Raw genomic sequence first — 15,904 nt, forward strand, 5'->3', positions numbered from 1 at the left:
AAGATATAGAAGACTATGGGAATACTGATGGCCAGCAAAAATTGGCATCCACAGTGGCACCGGTATATATAGTCAGTTTATGACATGGCCCCAAAAACTTTCACATATTTAATTTTTTGTCTTTAATGTATGTTTCCTGGCTTATATATTTCAAAGTCGTTAGGGTACTGTGTCAGGTATTTACAAAGTATTGGGTCTTGTTGACACTATTTTGAGGCCAGGTTTGTTTATGTTGATGCAATAGTACATCTTTCATACAATTTCCTATGCTTTTGCAAACACTTTTTGTAATAACTATTTCGGCTCTGACTCAACAACCAATCCAGGAGCTGGATTTCACAACATTGACCACATCTTCTTTCTCGATGTCGTACTTGTATGCTTTTGGACCTGAGAAGAAGTAAATGAATCCTAAAAAGGAGAGAAAACTCATTAAACTAATATCAAAGTTTAAAAAGTAAAGTTAGTTATATAATTAGTTTGGTAAATGTAATGCAAATTATTTTAAAGAAGAAATGTATGCATGGACTATTTTGCATGGTTACATTGGTCCAGCTTGAACCAACGCAAGTATACGCTCAGCAGCCACTTTATTAGGTACACCTTGCCACTGCTAAGAAAATATCCCCCGCACAATGACACCACCACCACCAACCTGAACTATTGATACAAGGCAGGATGGATCCATGCTTTCACGTTGTATACTCCAAATTCTGACCCTACCATCTGAACGTCGCAGCAACCGGTCTGCCCTTTCTCCTCTGACTTGACATCAACAAGACATTTACGTCCACAAAACTGCCACTCACTGGATATTTTCTCTTTTTTTTCGGATCATTCTCTGTAAACCCTAGAGATAGTTGTGTGTGAAAATCCCAGTAGATCAGCAGTTTTTGAAATACACAGAGCAGCCCGTCTGGTACCAACAACCATGTCACATTCAAAGTCACTTAAATCTCCTTTTTTCCCCCATTCTGATGCTCGGTTTGAACTTCAGCGAGTCATCTTCACCACGGCTACATGACTAAATGCATTGAGTTGCTGCCATGTGATTGGCTAATTAGCAATTGAACAGTTGTACCTAATAAAGTGGCCAGTGAGTGCATATGTAACATACCCAGGCCAATCCCAGTAGAAGCTGGAAATCCCTGTAGTAGGCACTGCTACTACAGCGATTGCCACTTACTTCTGGGTCCTGTGCCATTTGGCTGCCCTGCTGCATAGTGAACAGAGGGATGGGTTATTTCAACAGGAGTGCATTAAAAAACACTTCACAATATCTCATTGAATGCTCAGCATTTTCTAATGGAATGATAGATAGGTGGGACAGTGATGTCACAACTTCCACCTTGTCTAATAAAAAAAATGCTTTGCATTCATTGAGAAAGAAAGGCCTAAACAAGAAAACTAATGCAGAAACCACATTTAAGAATCGGTAGTTGCAATATATTACAGTTTTGTTTTTGGGTTTAATACTGTTTTAATACCTGCTACATAATTACCGTAGTTGGCAGGATGATGGAATAACCCTCAACCTTCCACTGTGGGTGCATCTGGGCAAGGAGTGATGGTGCAAATGAAGGTGGCCATCTTGTTACCTTCAATATTTATTGATACAAATGTTTTGCTCATAGAATGGCTTGGGAGAATTACTGAAAAGCTCAAATTTCCTGTATCAAGTACCTGCTGCAAATCTCTTTGATCTGGCCATTAATTCCCATGAGAAGGAAGCTTGCAGGGTTGTGTAAGTTTTGCCTAAAAGGTAATAGGCTACGTTGGATACAATGGTAGCACAGATGGAAAAAATAGCCTGCATGGTGAAGCTACTTCTGTGATGGAGCTCCAAAGCAAATTATTTACTCGGAGTCAACACAATTAGGATTCTCCTGCAGTTTGCAGTGGCCATACAGAATATGTGGAAAAATGGGTATGACTGTGCAGCGGTGGCAAATCCTGATCACCTTATGCATGGCCAGTTTATCTCTGGGATTTGGACAAGATATCTGAAAGGGGCAGTGAAAGATCAACTTAGAACAGATGGCAATGCTACATTCTCTGCCATCTTGCAAGAAGCTATGGAACATGATCAAGAGAAGGACAAAACCTGGATAACAGATGGAGTGTCTGTTGCAATGGGTTATGTGACAGTTTTCTCTCCTTTGTCAGTGTTGGAGAATGCTGTCCAAGATCATATACTGTAAAGCTCTTGGCCTTCATAAGGCAAGCTTTAATGGCTGTTAAAGTATTGCTAAACCCACAACAGTAAAATCAACCTGTATATACTGTAAAGTATGCTTGTTATACTCACTGTGGAACCTAAGGGGTTAATCCTCTGCATTGTGTAAAAAGGCCATTTGATCCTCACTGCTCTGTTCCTCCCCTTGTTCAAGCGTCCCCTTTTTATCCCCGATAAGACAGACTGAACCGCAGGCATTTTGCACACGTTCAGTTTGGTGTGTACTGCTAGAGAGGTTTTTTGTTTTCTTGAGAGAGTGCATGTGATCAGCACAAGGCCAATCAGCACTGGTAAAGGGTTTTGCATCCTCATAGAGCAGAAAGAAAACTCCTCCTACAAGCTTAAGCTAGTGCTTGGCTGAACATTGATAGAAGTCACAAGACTGCTATATACTGCTGATGAGAAAATGTATTTAGCAGTTTATATTTACTAAAATAATTGCATTTCTATGTTTTGTGTACTGTGGGAGACCAGATATAGTGGATGCAGGGTCCTGGGTTTAGTAACACTTTTAGTAGGATGTTACCCAGACTTTGTATAGGATAGATTCCCTTTGAAGGGATATATTGACCGGAGATGTTGTCAATGTGGGAAACTTAGTCATATTGCTAGGAATTGTGGGTGAGGGACATGCCTCAGCAACACACACCTTTTAAATGAAAGTGGCAGAAAGGGAAGCTGTGTGAGGTATCTTATCTAACCCCCCGAAAGCTAAAGTTGTGTCCGGTAGCAACAGCAGCTTTTAATGGTTGGCTAGTGTGATATTTGATAGATACTGCACCTGAGATTATTACAATGGACTATGCCTTTTATAAACAACTTTATGGTCAGTTTCTTGACTCTTCCTGGACAGCTTTGAAGGCAATTTACCCAGTGGGGGTTGCCTGGTTGAGCATTTAAATTAGTGTGATGACCTGTGGTTCCTCTTTCCAAAGGTCCCTATTTTGCAAGTATGAATGTTCTGCATGAAAAATATACTAGAACTCCTACAAGAAATATCAACAAGTCCTGAGAAATTTTCAAACTGTGGAGACTTGTTAACATTGTCAAGCTCACTACATGCAGAACACGCTCAATGGAAAAGATTGGGATGGTACATTTGCCAACCTGTAAAGAGGATGTTTTCCCAATTCAAGTTGAAACAAGAAAAAAATGTGAGGAACTATAGTAATGGTAGAACCAGGATGGAGTCTAGAGGTGAAGGGTGAATGGGTAGTAGCCAGACCCTGTCTATAGTTCAGTAGAGCAGGATCTCAGTTGGTCAACCTAGGTTCAACTCCTATTGGACTGTCCTCTCACCTTATCATTGCAGATGTGCATTCAGTATCCAGGGTTAGAGGCCATGTGTGTTTCACTACAGTCTACCAATCAAAGTATAGAGGAACATAGAAGCATAGAAGAGTCCCTTATCATATCACGACTACTGGAACTTCCTCCTCACCAGCTTACCTCACCACCGGCTATCCCTGCTTCAGTCTATCCTGAATACTGCGGCCAGACTCATCCACCTTACTAACCGCTCCGTATACACCACCCCCCTCTGCCAATCCCTCCACTGGCTTCCGATTGTCCAACGGATAAAATTCAAAATGCTAACATTGACTTACAAAGCTATTCATAACACTGCCCCAAAATACATCACCGACCTGATATCCAAATACCACTCAAAACATACTCTCCGCTCCTCGCAAGACCTCCTACTCACTAGTTCCGTGGTCTCCTCCTCCCATGCCCATCTCCAGGACTTCTCCAGGGCTTCCCCCATCCTCTGGAACTCCCAACCACAATCCATCAGACTATCACCTACCCTCCTCTCCTTTAGGCGCACGCTGAAAACCCATCTCTTCAGGGAAGCCTACCCCACCCTCAGCTAATTGCCGATCTCCTCCACTCTTCCTACCACTCCATCCCCCACAGCTATTTCCTCCTGTACCACTATCCCCCCCTCCTAGATTGGAAGCTCCAAGGAGCAGGGCCCTCGAACCCCTCGTGTATCGAATTGAATTGTTACTGTACAGTCTCGTGTACTGTCTCCCATTGTAATGTACAGCACTGAGCAAACTGTTGGCGCTATATAAATACTGTAAAATAATAATAATAATAATAATGGCAAAAAAAAGACCAAGTGGTCCATCGAGTTTACCATATTTTTTAAAAATGTATATATTTATGGGGTTTTTTATGGTAACTTTTATGTCTTACTGTTGACTGAATCACTACCTCTGCTGGAAGTATATTCAAACTACTATTTTGGTGAAATATTACTTTCTAGATTAGTTTTAAACCTCCCTCTGCTAATTTGAGGTCATGTCTCCATTTTCTTGATCTTGACTTCATATTGAAAATACTACTCTCATGTACCTTATTGAACCCCTTGATGTGTTCATAGGTTTCAATCATGTCTCCCCCCTTATCTTCTTTCCTTCAGACTGTACATATTAAGTTCCTAAAGTCTTCCTGATATGTTTTATCCCTCAGACCTTTCACCATTTTTGTTGCTCATCTCTTGAGTTCGTCTTATCAATAACTTTTTAACCTCAAGTCTCATGGCAACTATTCTTCCTTGTAAAAGACTTGACCCTAGGGCAGGCTTGTTTCTTTTCTGATTTGGATTTAGTAAGTAGATACAGGAAATTCTGGTCACTGAAGAACATGAAAAGTCTCTATCACGCCTATGGGCTTCTTTGAGTTTAACCACATGTCATTTGGTTTAACCAATGCTTCCAGAGCTGATGGAATCATGCTTGTCAGATTCTAATTTCACTCTTCTTCCATTATATTATTATATTTTACAAAACTTTTGAAGAAAATCTTCAACATTCAAGTTTTCTCTATTTAAGCTTTAAGCTCAAACCCAGGTATAATTATCTAATAGGAAATTGAATCCCGTATCATGAAAACCAAAGGGGTATCCCAAGATCCCAAAAAAATTCAAGCTGTCCATTGCTGGCTAACACCCAAGACTAACTTAAATATGATCCTTACTGGGGTTGCGGGGCTAGGATTGCTGCCCCACTCACTCTATTTAACACACCTAAATGGCATTGTACACTTTCAAATGTTTTCATTGTTTTAACTAGGCATTAATGTAGTTATATTCCCTGTGTTGCTTGTTTGCTTTAGATTGTAATGTTGGGCTCACATGTTGAAGCTCCAGTTTGTAGCATCTAATCGATTACCCTTTATCCATGTGTTGCTGCAGGTAGTTTGTCCCTATTCACCAGAAGGACAGGCAACTTCTTGTTCTGGGTTACATTATCCAGTGCATACCTAGCCATTTCCTCTGTGTGGCATCCCAAAAGTGGAAGTGCTAATGTGATGAAAACACATCTCTCCCAGTAAGTTTGAGCTCTCTATTAATTGTTCTGCCCGAGTCAAATCTAATTACTATGTAGTTCTCATCTGCAAAGCACTAGACTGAGAGACCCAGGGATTGTGGGATATATGGTTTCTTACAGGAAGTGTTAGTTTTTAGACTACAGCCAGAGGTCATGCATTAACCTGTGCAGGACCATGTGGCGTGCTTTATATTTAAACTTCCAACACTGGAATGTGAAGATTTACTCTACTATAGGCTGTGTGTACAGGCCAAAATCTAAACAGTTGTGCTGAGCAACCTTTAAAATTAATTACAAAATTACCATATATGTGTAATAGAATAATGTAATAATCCACCTTGTATAAATAAAGTCCACGATAATCTTCACAAATAGATGATACAATAAAGTTTGTGCTCAGGACTATAGTTTGGATTTTGTTAGTTTGAAGGTGTGCTACAAAGCCTTGTTTGTAATTTTTGTTTGTTTGGGTCATGTAAATTCTTTCAGTGTGGCTGCGCTGATTGATCTGTATAGAGCGTGTGTATGGGCCAACAAATGACACCAGGAAAATACGTGATCAGTGCACACCTTATTCAGGGTGAGAAACACAAGGTGCCATCTTGGGGGAACCTATGTTACATTTTGACACAGAATTCCTGCGAGATTTGGGTGTCTTATCTTGGGACACAAAAGAGCTGCATATAGGTTTTCCTGAGCCATTAGGAATACTTGTTGATAAACTTACTTTACTGCTTGGAAAGTTAAACCGTAAACTTTCTATACTTAAAGTAGTTCATATTCCGGCCTTTTGGATAAAAAGTTGTTTGGAAAAGGAACAGCCCATGCATCCATCTTTACTACCCATTGTGACAGAGTTACTATCTGCTACAAGGGCACATAGGTTCCCTTAGTGGGTTGGGGTGCTATTGAAAATTAATGACACTGCAATGTACTGACTCATGCAATGTACACTAATGTACCTTAAGCTGTAGATTTGAGTTCCTTGAAGTAGAACTGAAGACAAGACTTTTTTTTATTTTGGATAAAGTAAGAGAGTGTTATAACCCCTGTAATTTTGTTTGCCACCTTTGTCCTATTGAGTAGATTTCCCTTTACTTCCTGTTCCATATCCACAACAGAAAAAGAGATGAAATCCTTCAAAATTGAGCAAAATCCCTGGTAGTCACCAGGGTCATTACTTCTTTGCTTTATTTTGCTTTCAGATATACTTTAAGTTTAAATAGTTTGGGAAAGGCTTGTATAGATGTTAAGCAATATGTGGTTTTAATCTATTGCAGTTTTAATTCACATAAAATTATTTACTTGAATTATTTATTTGGGACACTCACCATTTACTTCAACTGCTGCATCCACATTTCCCTCTACCCCGGAAAACTCATCATCAATGCTTTTGGGGTAATCTTTTTCCATGACCTGGTTTGCTTCATCATAACTGAAGATAGAGAACTAGAGTTATATAACTGGAAACAGCCTGATTGTACAACTTATTAAGTTACAGTTGAACTACGGGCAAAATCAAAAATGTCAATATATGATGCAGTCTGTCAGTAACATTAACATGGTCATTTTTGTTTTTCCAGAGTCCTCTCTGCAACATAGTTTTATTACCCTTTATTCTTGCAAGTAGATTTGTTCATTTTCCATTTAACAAAGTGACAACACAGTTTGATTTACTTTGAGATTGTACAGCCGTGTTATCACCTATTGGCGAGGAAATCTTAGATTCATATGTAGCTTTAAATAGGCTTTAAAAGAAAACAAACTAAAGCTAAACTCAAGCTAACACTTATTAATGAGATTCTTTGGTCTTTTTGAAAAAAATTAAAAGTCAGCAGCTACAAATACTGTACTATACACTAGCATGTTTACTGTGGGAAGCTGGCTGTGACTTCTTGCTGCTTTACAGCCAGTTTTCCAGAGCGCATGCGTGAGCCAAGTTGTGCCGTGTGAATGTCCCCCCAGAATTTTTCCACTTTTAAAGTAAAATATGAGAAAATCCCTCTATATCGGGAGTGTCCAACCTGCGGCCCAATGCAAAAACTTTCTTAAATATAGATTTTTGGGATTTTTTTTAAATATATTTACACTTGGCAAACACATGCAGCGAATGAAGAATTTGACAGTATCTCTTTACTGAACTTTTATACATTTTTCTAAAGAATATTATTCCATGTTTCACAGTCACACCTTATTCATGTCATCAGTTTTTGGCAGCACCTATACTTGTGAGCAACTACTGTATTTTCAAGGATAAAGCACACAAAGGGCAAAATTAGAACCAAGATATTTGATGAGCACTTTGAGAATTCATTGGGAATTGCTACTTCATCCAACCAGATCTTGATACGGTAGTTTATCCAAAACAATGTCAAATATCGCTCTAGTTTTTTGTTGCCCTCTTTTACTTTTATAATAAAAAATATTACAAAATAATTATGTTTTATTACTCAGGTAGGTACATTATCTACAGTATATCAGTGATCGTTATCTTGATCTGCCTGTCTTTTTCTGGTCATCAACTATCTATATTGTTAGTGCATTTTATGCGTGGCCCAAGACAGTTCCTCTTCTTCCATTGTGGCCCAGGAAAGCCAAACGTTTGGATGCCCCTGCTCTATATGTTTTTTTTATGTTTTCATTCAAAAAGCATACCTTAAAATATTAAAGAAAACTATTTCATACCTTTCTAGGTTTTTTTTTTTAAAGGGGCAGGTCTCAGGCTGATTGAAAGCTACTCTGAACAATTTAAAATGAGAGGCAACTCAGTCTGTAACCACTAACAAAGAGGGATACCTTGATATATAAATAAAAGCTGATGGTTGTAATCTCTCACAGTAGTGTTATACGTTTGCCTGAACTGTAACAGCCACTTTTGTTGGAACATTTGACCTGTTGCAACTGGCAGGATGAACAGGTAATAAAACTCAACTGGTAGGATCAACAGTTAATAAAATTCAGGTAACAAACCTGCCATGTTAATGTTACTGGCAGACTGCATCATATACAGTGGGGGAAATAATTATTTGATCCCCTGCAGATTTTGTAAGTTTGCCCACTTACATAGAAATTAAGGGTCTATAATTTTTATCATAGGTGTATTTTAAATGATAGAGAAATAATATCATGCAGAAATCCAGAAAAAAACATATGATACAAATGTTATAAATTGAGTTGCAGTTTAGTAAAATAAATATTTGATCCCCTACCAACCAACAGTAGTTCTGGCTCCCACAGACTGGCTATGTGCTCATGTCCCGTCAATTTAAGAAGGTGCTCCTAAAGACAACCCATTTTGTGTATAAAGACACCTGTCCACAGAATCTCTTTCTTGGGCACCACAATGGGCAAGTCCAATGAGCTGTCAAATGATGTCAGGGACAAGATTGTAGACCTGCACAAGGCTGGAATGGGCTACAAGACCATCACCGAGAAGTTTGATGAGAAGGAGACAGCTGTTGGGATGGTTATTCACAAATGGAAGATATATAAAATAACCATCAATCACCCTCGGTCTGGAGCTCCATGCAGGGTTTTACCTCATGGGGTAAGGATGATCATGAGAAAAGTGAGGGATCAGCCCAGAACTATACGGGAGGAGCTTGTGAATGATCTCAAAGCAGTTGGGATCACAGTCACCAAACAAGCCATTGGTAACACAATACGCCACCATGGATTGAAATCCTGCAGCGCCTGCAAGGTTCCCCTCTTCAAGAAGGCACATTTACAGGCCCATCTGAAGTTTGTCAGTTAACATCTAAATGATTCGGAGAGGGATTAGGAGAAATTGCTGTGCTCAGATGAGACAAAAATTGAGCTCTTTGGCAATGATTCGAATAGCCGTGTTTGGGGGAAGAAAATGCTGACAATGACCCAAAGAACACATCCCTACAGTCAAGCACGAAGGTGGAAACATTATGCTTTTGGGCTCTTTTTCTGCTAAAGAAACAGGCCAGGTTTGCCACATTGAGGGGCCAATGGACAGGACCATGTATTGTAAAATCTTGGATGAGAACCTTCTTCCTTCAGCCAGAACACTGAACATAGGTTGTGGATGGGTCTTCCAGCATGACAATGACCCAACACATACTGCCATGGCAACAAAGGAGTGGCTCAAGAAGAAGCACAGTCTCTAGCCAGTCTCCAGACCTTAATCCTATAGAAAATTTATGGAGGGAGCTGAAACTTCAAGTTGCCACCTGAAAGCCAAGAAACCTTAAGGATTTAGAGAAGATCTGTAAATAACAGTGGACCAAAATTCCACCTGAGATGTGAGCAAACCTGGTAACCAACTACAAGAAATATCTTACCTCTGTGCTTGCCAGCAAGGGTTTCTCCACCAAGTACTAAGTCATGTTTTGCTTGGGGATCAAATATTTATTTTACTCACTGAACTGCAACTCAATTTATAACATTTGTACCATGCGTTTTTTGTGTATTTTTGCATGATATTCTGTCTCTGTCATTTAAAATATACCTATGCTAAAAATTATAGACCGCTCATTTCTTTGTAAGTGGGCAAATTTACAAAATCTGCAGGGGATCAAATAATTATTTTCCCAACTGTATGTAATTTCTGGTTTAACCTGGAGTTAGGATTTATTTTCTTTTTTACTTTATGTGCATTATAATGGTGCTATGCAATTTCCCTGCTCAAAGAAAATCATTGCACGCTATTACTACATCATATATTGTATGTCATATGTGATATGATTTTGCCTATAATTCCGTGTTAAGGATTGAGCAGAAATCTAAATGCCAGTCAGTTCCCAATGATTCAATGTTTTCTTAAAATCAGAATGAGACTGTGTGGAACAGTTTTTGGATATTCCAGGAAAATCTTCATTAAATTTAAAACATTTTAAAGCTGGTCCCACTCTTTACAAATTTATCTTTAATTTTTTTTATTGGCATTTTTATTCAACATTCAACACAGAATCATCATACTTTATGTAACAATTTGGAGTCTATAAAGGGTTTGCATCATCCAAATCAGGTGTACATCCTGGAGAGAAAAGGAATCCTATCACAATGATCATGTTCACTTTTTTCCCCAATCGATCAAACAAATATTGAGTTGTTTTAGTTTAGTAAGAAATCACTACGGCATTCAGCTGTGTAGTGGACTGGAATTATTCCAAATTTTGTGTAGGATAGGCATGAGTTAAACAGAAGTTAAATATGGAATTTGGGTTGGCTGACTTTTTTTTAGGACCTGTGTACACAGACTTTAGTTCGTCCCATATAAGTCAATAGGAATGCAAAAGCAGACTAAAAAAAAAATCTAAAGGCTGTGAGAGTTTAACCAGGTCCAATCTCCAGTCATTATGTGATGCACAAGCCAAAAACAAAGAAAAAAAAAAAACGTATTTACCTTCTGATTGAGCCACATTCTCCTTAAGGCTAGGTTCCCATTTGTGCATGTGGTTGCCCATGTGGGACTGTGGCTGTGGGAACAGGTGCAGTCTTACCTGCAGAGAAAAACATGCTGCTGATCAGGAGATGCGTGGGGAATACCATTAATCCTAATGGCACCTCCATACATTGGAAATTGCAGCGTGGTTTCCCCACACTGTGCTATGCATTTTCTGAAAAGCTGCAGGGACCTTTTCCCTGCGTCATTTGAATAGGCAGCTGTGCACAAGCAATGCAGTCATAGGGAAACCGCACAAGTGTGAACCCAGCCTTATATCTGTCTCATACGCTACACATCCCAGACACTGCAGCTCACACTGATAGAGCTTCAGCAGCAGAGGCAGTACTGTCAATCCAGAAAGCATTGGGCAGGACCATGTGTGTCCAGCTACTGATTAATAAGCTACAGGTTTGTGAATTTAAAGGGACAATGATAGAAGCCACACCTCCTGCAATTGGCTGCCATGCACAGCTGCACTGGATTCTGAGTGCACCAGTTTTAGTAAATCTCCTCCAAAGTCTACTTGGGGGTAACAACACTGCTCTGAATTCAGCAGCAGTGCAGCAGTGTTGTCACTCCATCACATTAAGCTGCATTAAGTAGACTTACCATGTATTTGGGAGAGAATACAGAAGGACTAAGGAAAATCTGTAAGTGCAGATGCACTTACAATTAAGTGCTGCAGTGCAGACCATGGTTCTTGAAATATTTCTTGGATTATATAGTTCCTGAATTTTATAGAATAACAGTGTGAAATGGGAGAGGATTGGAACCTCTGTTGGATATTTTGATAGTAATGGAAGGTGACCTGCATTCTATAAAGGGGTACATGGGTTCATCAATCCTTCAAGAGATGACCAAATTCTTTATATGGAAGCAACATGTGTATTTATATACTGTAAAGTGCATATAATTTATTTCCTGGAATGACAGGAGAACCTATGACTAATTTGTATTTCTATTATTATTCATATTTAGCATACTTGTGATTCGTAGTCATATTGTGAAGTTGAAGAGCTGATTCTTGCACGTCCTTATCATTTGAAAAAAAGTAACACCTTTATTTACTTGGAGCAATTTTGTCTGTCTGTCTGTCTGTCTGTCTGTCTGTCTATCTATCTATCTATCTATCTATCTATCTATCTATCTAATCTATCTAATCTAGCTAATCTATCTATCTAATCTATCTGTCAATTATCAAGCTAACGTAGAAGCAAAGACTATGCAATATCTCAGTTTTTAGATATTGTCCTCCCCCCCCCCCCCCACTCTTAGATCTGCTGCATACAGTTTGTAATAAATCTCAAAGTTGAATCTTTTCCCCAAGCAGTCATGTGTCTGCAAAGCGTAGGTGAGTGTACCTGTCATTGCGGCTGGTGGATCTTAACTCTTTAGCTGCGCATGCATGTACAGCGTATTTACCAAATGCAGAGGCTCTGCGCTCGGGGAAATGTCGTATGCTCACGTGCAGGCAAGAAAGCATTGGCATTTACAAGAGTATTGCTGCGTACAGCCAGTCCTGAGAATTCTCCAGTAAATTTACACTAGGCACATAAAATGCCTACAAACATTCATGTTCATGAACCCTTGATGTGTGTTGTAAGTATACCTGTAAAAATCTTCTCCAACAAAGAAGAGTGTTTTCTTGTTGTTCTTCAAGTGGACAGCAGCATCTATTTTCTGCACAGTACTGGGAAATCCATAGTCATAGATAAACTGGGGAGGTCCTAGCATCTGGAGACCTCTTGTTGTCCAGTAATGGGGTCCTGGGGAAAAATTCAACACATTTTGGACTATTTTCTTATGACCACTTTGAAATGGTTGCATGAGTTCATACAAGGAGGCAACATAGGGCATGCATGATAGAAACATTTTAAACTGCAGACCTGTAATGTAAAATGTATACTTTCAATGGCTGAGACACCTTCATATGATGATATACTGTAGCTTGCTATATTGCAAATGTAAATCAAGTGTCAAATGTCTCACGTTCTGTGCATGTATTGAAACTCTTACATTCATAATGGACAATGGTTCTTTAGGAATTTTAGTATTAGGCCTCATTCACGTGGCATGGCAGTTTTCAATGAAGGATTTTGCTATCAGGAGCTGCCAGTAGGATCCTGAATACAAGTGCTCTGTACACTGTATACATGTAATGTTTGAGCAACATTTACATACATACAGCCTTACAGCATAAATGGCCCCTAATGACCACCACCGTTACTCAGCTAATCGCTAGGACACATGTGGCTTCTGCATCCCAGCAGCAAAAGATGCTAATCCTGCCACCAATGCCAATACAATTGCACAGTTCCCCATCAGGTCTGCTTTGAATTGTTTCTGCCTGTGTATAGTTTGATTGGCTTGACAAAGGCTAGAACAGCTCCTCCCACCGGCCATCAGCGAGGACCTGACTGGGAAAAACATGAAAGCCATTCTGGCTCCACGTCCCCATGTTCCATCATGTCTGATCTGACAGCCGGTGGGAAGGACCATTTCTGCCTGTGAAGAAATTGGCCAGGGACAATCAAGTTCTACTCCTGCCTCCGCCAACCATTAGGTGGATCTGATAGGGAACTATAACACTAAAACTATTCTAGCTCCACCTCCCCATGTCCCATCAGGTCTGCTTTGAGTACTATCTCCTCCAACACAATGCCACATTAATGTAACTATTATTAGTGTGCAATGACTGACTTAGACATTATTGACATTTACACATTGGTCTTGAGCAATGGCAGTAGCAAATAGGACCGCTTTATGTTGATGCATATGAAAACATTTACATGCGTACAGCATTAATTATGGCTGAAAACATGGATATGAATGCAGCTCTGTCCTACTTTTTTGTACGCTGCTAATCACAGCACATATTTGCAGAGGCAGCTGTTTTCAAGGCCCAATTGACGACTTAAGCACAGCATTTAGATGAGTACACAAGTATATGCTATACACCTCTGTTTTTGGTTCCCATTTGAATGAGCTCTTAGAATCCATTCACAAGTAGATGCATTCAAGTTTGTCAGGGCTATTAATCAGTGCTTTTACAGGTAATACCTCTATTACCCTGTGTGATGAGTTGCAGTGCTGACCTGCACCCAGTATGCATGACAACCTGTGATCACTTATGTGGAAAATGGTTTTTTTTTAGAGCATTAGGGGGCAATGTTTGTTTCTTTTGTAGATACCTGTGTGTCTTCAGGAATCTTTTTCTGGATCTTGATTCATGGGTCTTGACTATGTGATCTACCCCACATTCCTGATATTGCAAAATCTTCCCTCCATTAATCACCCTCTCCCTCAAGACATCACTGTATCATTCAGAGTCAGCTCATCCAAAAGGCAATGTGCCAAAATAATGTTGCGAAACCAATAAATAAAAATTGCTAACCAAAATGCTATTTCTGCTAGCTTTTTTGATGTATTGGCTGCACAACCTTACACCGTGTGCACAGTTATTAGGCAAGTGAGTATTTTGACCAAATCATCCTTTTTACGCATATTGTCCAACTCCAAGCTGTATAAACATGAATGCTTATTAGATTTAAACATATCAGATGATGTGTATTTGTGTAATGAGGGAGGGTGTGGCCTAAGTAGAATAACACTTTATATCAAGGTGTACATAATTATTAGGCAGCTTCTTTTCCTCAGAGGCCAAAAATGGGCCAAAAAAGAGATTTACTTGACTCTGAAAAGCTTAAAATTCTAAAAAGTCTTTCAGATGCAGCATTCTTGAAATTGCTAAGATAGGGGGGTGTGATCACAGAACCATCAAATGTTTTGTTGCAAATAGTCAAAAGGGTCACAAGAAAGGTGTTGAGAAAAAAAAGACGCAAATTAACTGCCAAAGATTTGAGAAGAATTAAATGTGAAGCTACCAGGAACCCATTATTCTCCAGTGCTGTCATATTCCAGAACTGCAACCTACCTGGAGTGCCCAGAAGTAGAAGGTGCTCAGTGCTCAGAGACATGGCCGAGGTAAGGAATGCTGACACCCGACCACTACTGAACAAGATACATAAGTTGAAACATCAAGAGTGGGCCAAGAAACATCTGAAGACAAATTTTCAAAGGTTTTATGAACTGATGAGATGAGAGTGACTTTTGACGGACCAGATGGATGGGTCCGTGGCTGGATCAGCAAGGTGGAGGTGGGGTAATGGTGTGGGCTGGTATTAATATAAATGAGCTAGTTGGACCTTTTTGGATTGAAGATGGACTCAAAATCAACTCCCAAACCTACTGCCATTTTTTAGAAGACATTTTCTTCAAGCAATGGTACAGGAAAAAGTCTGCATCTTTCAAGAAGACCATGATATTTATGCTGGACAATGCTCCATTGCATGCTTTGAAGTATTCCACTGCATAGCTAGCCAGTAAAGGATCCTTATGGATCAAAGAATAATGGCATGGTCCCTTTCCTCACCAGACCTAAACCATATTGAGAACTTGTGGGCCCTTCTTAAATGGGAGATTTACTATGGGAGGTTGTGGTTGCTGCTGTACAAAAAGTTGATAGTCAACGGATCAAGAAATTGACAAACTCCATGAATGAAAGGTTTATGACTGTTATTGAAAAGAAGGATAGCTATATTGGTCACCGATTTTTTTTCAATGGAATGTCAGAAATGTTTATTTGTAAATTTTGAGTTGTTTGTTTACTATTCTTACTTTACCAGATAAAAATAAACAAGTGAGATGAGAACATTTTTGTTTTTCATTTAGTTGAATAATAATTCTGCACACTAATAATTGCCCAATAATTGTGCACACATAGAGCCAAAACCTCACTTTTACTCTCTTAAATATTCAGGTTTGAGGTTTATTAACATTTCTACCTTAATTTTGTAAAGCACTGCGCAAACTGTTGGCGCTATATAAATCCTGTATAGTATAATAATAATAATT

The 15,904-nt window shown here is 39.3% G+C and overlaps 1 protein-coding gene across 1 annotated transcript in view; it reads right to left on the bottom strand.

The window, feature by feature from the left end:
* Positions 1 to 310: 310 nt before the first annotated feature.
* LOC149454618 (matrix metalloproteinase-20-like) overlaps positions 311 to 15,904 on the bottom strand; it is a 60,997-nt gene continuing 45,403 nt past the window's right edge. The window contains exons 8-10 of the mRNA XM_089687270.1: positions 12,600 to 12,756; positions 6,906 to 7,009; positions 311 to 411 (exon numbers count right to left, since the gene is read on the bottom strand). Coding sequence (XP_089543396.1) covers positions 311 to 411; positions 6,906 to 7,009; positions 12,600 to 12,756 — 362 coding nt within the window. The remainder of the gene's footprint in view (positions 412 to 6,905; positions 7,010 to 12,599; positions 12,757 to 15,904) is intronic.

The sequence above is a fragment of the Staurois parvus genome, unplaced genomic scaffold (assembly GCF_062004578.1).
Source record: "Staurois parvus isolate SC_StPar_1 unplaced genomic scaffold, SC_StPar_1.0 ptg000422l, whole genome shotgun sequence".
Taxonomy (NCBI): Eukaryota; Metazoa; Chordata; class Amphibia; order Anura; family Ranidae; genus Staurois; species Staurois parvus.